At 39.6% G+C, this 5429-nt stretch overlaps 1 protein-coding gene across 1 annotated transcript; it reads right to left on the reverse strand.

Moving 5' to 3' along the window:
* Positions 1 to 373: 373 nt before the first annotated feature.
* Positions 374 to 4380, reverse strand: LOC126831696 (uncharacterized). The gene is made up of 2 exons (XM_050562357.2): positions 1369 to 4380; positions 374 to 562 (listed from the first exon to the last, which is right to left on the reverse strand). The coding sequence occupies exon 1, from the start codon at positions 4378 to 4380 to the stop codon at positions 3181 to 3183; it is 1200 nt and encodes a 399-aa protein (XP_050418314.1). The 3' UTR covers positions 374 to 562; positions 1369 to 3180.
* Positions 4381 to 5429: the final 1049 nt, after the last annotated feature.

A 5429-nucleotide genomic window follows, 5' to 3' on the forward strand; every position in this document is an offset into this window, starting at 1 on the left:
GACAAGGTGTAGGGTCGCCTGTCAAACCTCGTGGGTTTTCTCCGGGTCCTCCGGTTTCCTCCCACTGCTAAAGACCCCTACGCGCAAACGATTTATTGAAATAAAATTAAACCATATGTTAGTCCCGAAATGACCTAATTTGTGTCGAGTGGGCGTTAAACCCCCTCTCTCTCTCTCCCATTTGACATCACTAATGGGATTGAGGCCTAGATGAGTAAAAATAGGCCCAGTAATATCTTCAACTATGAACACACTCTAAAAGCCTCATACCCCCCCTGTAGAGGCAGCTGGAGACCTAGACGAACGCACCCAGCCTGTGATCATGATAACAGGAGTATAACACCATAGATTGAAAAGGAGACTCGACTAACTGTAATACACCATATACATATCTTTATTCATTGTCTCTTTAATGCTTCATGACATCGGACGAGGATATCATCGTATAAACATTGGAAATAGCCTAACGTAGAATATCATACAATCATGATGAACGCAAACAACTTAGACTCGAACTTCCAGACTTGAATTAAAAGACATGCCGGTAACACAGACGTCAAAACTGAAAAATACAAATTAATACAGTTTAACACAACGCAAAACCTAGCAGGACAAATAAATGAATACTACATTAAACGAAATATGACATACAAATGCAATATTACAGAATTATTTACCTCCAAGAGCCTGTTAACTTGACCACACGCAAAAACGAAAAAACATTGTTTCTAGGAAAGCCATTTGCAAGACTGACACAGGGAGCATTAATTACGAAGGGATATTAAACAATTTAACAATCAATGCTTTAGGTTACTATTTTACGAAGCGTAGCGCAGCCTGGAAGTTTATAACGTAATAAATTAATATACATAAAAAACATACATCAAAAAAAACATTACAACAGTTCAGAGAGTTCATATTATTAGATTTATGAATCAGTTAGATGGCTCCTCAAAATTAAAGACATTTAATTTTCATAAAATGAAGCATGACAAGACACTCTGCAATCTGCGCAGAAAGATATTACATGTTACATGTACATAAATATACGCACATTACCAAGACTAAAATTGACAATTATTACAGAATGTTCGAATTCCCATATTCGTATCGCACTAACCAAATCGCAACGAAAATGTACATACATGTAGGCCTACATCTATATGTATGGCAAGATAGAACAACAAAATGTCCCGCAACGCACTGACGTAATCGTAATCGCAAAAACGAAGGCTCCTTGATGGGGAACACCCCGGTCTAGTTTTCCAATAAAACAACTAGTTTATGAATTGGACGATCCAGGTATGATATAGGATTAACTCGCTTTCCGTTATCATCCAACGCACGATCACCAATCATAATCTTCACCTTTCGCACATGTCCATCTGAGTCTGGGTCCGCAACAACAACCCTTCCTAAGTTCCAACTATTTCGGGGAGATTCAGCATCCTTAATCAAAACAACGTCACCAACTTGAACATTTCGAATGGGTTGAGTCCACTTCTGTCGAGTTTGTAGATTCTGTAAATATTCTACTCGCCAACGGGACCAAAAAACATTAGCCAAATACTGTACTCGTCTCCAACGTTTTCTAGAGTAAACGTCAGGTTGTTGAAAATTACCAGGTGGTGGTAACAGAATTTTTGATTTCATAGTTAATAGATTGTTAGGCGTGAGAGGTTCTAAAGAATTGATATCATTTTAAGTATCAGTCGTTAAGGGTCGGCTGTTTACGATTGCAGCTGCCTCGCACATAAATGTCCGAAGTGACTCGTCATCTAGTTGAGTACCGGATTGGTCCATTAATTTGCCGTTCCCAAATGCCTCCCATGTGACTGGCAGAAGGGACGTTCATCTTGAACTCGAAATAATCGCAACTACGTTTAAGCAGGAACTGTCGGATGTGTTGATGATTCATCTCTTTGAAAGCATCCTTAAGCTCTCGCTTAGCTCCAACAAAGTTAGTTCCGTTGTCACACCGAAGCACTCGTATTGGACCACGAAATGTTAAAAACCTACGCAACGCATTGATAAAAGAATCAGTAGTCATGGTATTGACAGTCTCTACATGAATCGCGCGACAATTTAAACAGGTAAACAGAACACCATATCTCTTGAGTTCTTTACGCCCCTCTTTGATCAACCAAGGGCCAAAACAATCAACTCCGCAATACGTAAAGGGCGCCGTGGATTCCAATCTGTCTTCGGGAAGATTTGACATCTTCTGGTCTTGACATCGACCACGCAATTTCCTACATTTAACACATTTATGAATGTATTCCGAAACCGCACTGGTACATCCCAGAATCCAATAACCGTTTAAACGAAGTTCATTCACAGTAAGTCCACGACCTTGGTGTTCACACAATTCATGATGATGAGCAATTAAAAGTTCTGTCACGAAAGACTTACGCGGCATAATAATTGGGTATTTCTCAGCACAACTTAGTCTTGAGTTACCAAGTCGTCCACCAACTCGTAAAAGGTTATGATCATCCAAAAATGGATCTAACTTACTCAAAGTTGAATTCTTTTGTATATACTTCCGACGCAAACGAATGTCATTTCTATTAGACTCATTTTGAAGCTGTTTCACGGATCGCAAAGTTTCCAACTCCTTACTAAAAACTTCTGATTGAACTAGCTTCAATAACACAATTTCTGCTTTATTAAGTTCGTTAACCCTTAAAGGTCCAACAGGATTTTCAATATTAGTGTCCTTAGCAATTCGATTTCTAAGAATAGACATGTAACGTAAACAGTAGGCAATAACCTTTTTAAGTTGAAACCAACTAGAACAAAAACTCAGTCTCGTCACATCAAAACTGTTCTCGGTTTTCAGAGCGAAAGAGTTAATTTTACGAATGTTAGGATCATCTGCCTCAAAGGCGATACTCGAATAATCTTCCTTGTCATCCGGTATTACAGATTTCCACAGAAACTCTGGTCCTTTAAACCACATTAAATTTTCAACTAAGTCATTAGCAGATGCGCCCCTAGACGCTATGTCCGCAGGATTTGCTACCGTTGTAACATGATGCTATTCTCTCGGTTGTGAATGATCTCGGATTTTCTGGACGCGATTTGCAACAAATGTTTGAAAGCGACGAACATCGTTGTTTATATACCCTAATACGACACGACTATCAGTCCAAAAATATTGAGCAACTGTAGGGTATCCTAATTCTTTTTTAATAAGTTCACATTGACAGCAACGACAGCTGCAGTCAGTTCAAGACGTGGAATAGTTATAGCTCGCAACGGAGTCACTCTGGACTTCGACATGACTAATGAAACATGAACACGTTGATTAGCATCCACTAGTCGCAAATAAGAGCATTCTCCATAGCCGAATGTACTCGCATCCGAAAAATTATGAATCCCTACGGAAACCACAGTTCCAAAACCATCAGGCTTGAAACATCTATCAATCTTAAGAGTCTCAATTTTAAACAGTTCATCTCTCCACCGTTGCCAACGTGGTAGCAAATCTTCAGGAATCACATCATCCCAACCAGTGTTAAGCCTACATATTTCTTGTAAAGGAGATATGAAGCCAAGCGGATCGTATATCGAACTTATAATAGAAAGTATACCTCTTCTCGTTAAAGGTTTATCCGAAAGTTTGATTCGAAATCGGAACGCATCCGACTCAATGCACCACTCAATCCCTAGTGCACGTTCTGTTGGGAGATCATCGATAGTCAAATCGAGATTCTTTACTCCTTCCGCACGATCATGACACGGTATAGATTCAATAACTTCTGCTGAATTAGATAGAAATTTATGCAAACGTATTCCACAACACAATAAAAGTTCCTTACTCTTACTGATTAGGTCGATAGCTTCACTCACAGACGAAACTGACGTTAAACCATTGTCAACATAGAAATCCTTCTGAATGAAATTTGAGACAACTGTGCCGAAATCTTTCTCGTGATCTTTCGCGGCTTGTTTTAAAGCGAAGTTTGAGCATCCCGGAGATGACCCAGTCCCAAACAAATGAACGGTCATACGGAATTCTTGAGGTTTAGAGTCACAATTACCATTTCTCCACCAGAGAAATCGAAGGTAGTCTCGGTGTTCAACATTAACGTGAAACTGGTAAAACATCTTTTCGATATCGCAAATAAAGGCAACTCGTTCTTTCCGAAATCGACAAAGTACACCAACTAAGGCGTTTGTTAAGTCCGGTCCTTTCAACAGGTAGTCATTCAAAGATTTATCTCGGAACTTAGCTTGACAATCGAATACCACACGGATTTTTCCAGGTTTCTTTGGGTTGTTAATGGCGTGATGCGGAATATAATTAACATGTTCAGATATGTACGAATCATCACTAACCCTTTCGGCATATCCTTTATCAATAATGTCTTCCATAAAACTTACGTAATCTGAGCGCAAATGTTTATCCCTACGAAGACGTGACTCTAAATGATACAAACGACGAAGTGCTCAAGTTTTATTATTCTGCATAACTGGTTCAGAACTCCGAAACGGTAATGGCATTTCGTAATGTCCATTTGGTGCAATATGAATCTCTCGCGACATTATGTCCAAAAATCTCCGGTCGTCACTAGACATAATTGAAGAGTCATCCAAGTGTTCATTGAAATCCATTTCCATGAGCTTAAGAATACAATCTGGACTGATGACTTCCTTTATCTTGTTGCGAAACGAAATATGAACTTGACCTTGATCGCAGCGATCGACAACATCCTGTCGACCATCAATGTCCGCAGTGTTCAAATTAGGCACTTCACAAGTTATAATGCGATGACTCAAGCCAATATGATCTACTTCATGAGTCGAATTAAAATCTACAATACCAATGATGCCCCAACCCAAGTCTGTCCGTTCAGCGTATGGACCATTACTCTCGGGGGTATGACATCGCGTGGAACTAGAGCTCTTGCACAATCGTAACCAATGAGCAATCCAACGTCGCAACTCATCAAAGGTTGAAGTTTATTTGCAACGGGTTCTAAATATGACCAACGCTTCGCCACATCAGGTGTCGGTATACTAGTACGATTAGCTGGCATAATATCTCTTGTATAGGTATCAGGCAGCGGAATTCTAACGTCAAAATTATAGCCACGCACAACAAGACCATTAAGTTTACGACTGTCGATAAGAGTGTCTTTAGCAAACATAGTAGACAAAGACAATTTAACAGGAAGTCCTTCTATGTCAAGAGCATCACATGTTTTGTCTAAAACAAATGTTGTGTCGGACTGAGAATCCAAAAGAGCATACGTCAAAATTTCTTTACTTGGATTATCTTTGTGAGACAACCACACCGGTACGATCATAGCGCACTTATCAGTCCCAGTTCTTAAAGTATGCGAAACAGCAGACTTGACTTCAGTATTTTCATTACGCATTGGCCTACTTGGTTGACCAGTATCTCCATGAAGTAATGAAGG

The sequence above is a fragment of the Patella vulgata genome, chromosome 9 (assembly GCF_932274485.2).
Source record: "Patella vulgata chromosome 9, xgPatVulg1.2, whole genome shotgun sequence".
Taxonomy (NCBI): Eukaryota; Metazoa; Mollusca; class Gastropoda; family Patellidae; genus Patella; species Patella vulgata.

Bases quoted from the DNA above. Each gene is read 5' to 3' on its own strand.
- LOC126831696 (XM_050562357.2), bottom strand. From the start codon at position 4,380: ATGGAAGACATTATTGATAAAGGATATGCCGAAAGGGTTAGTGATGAT.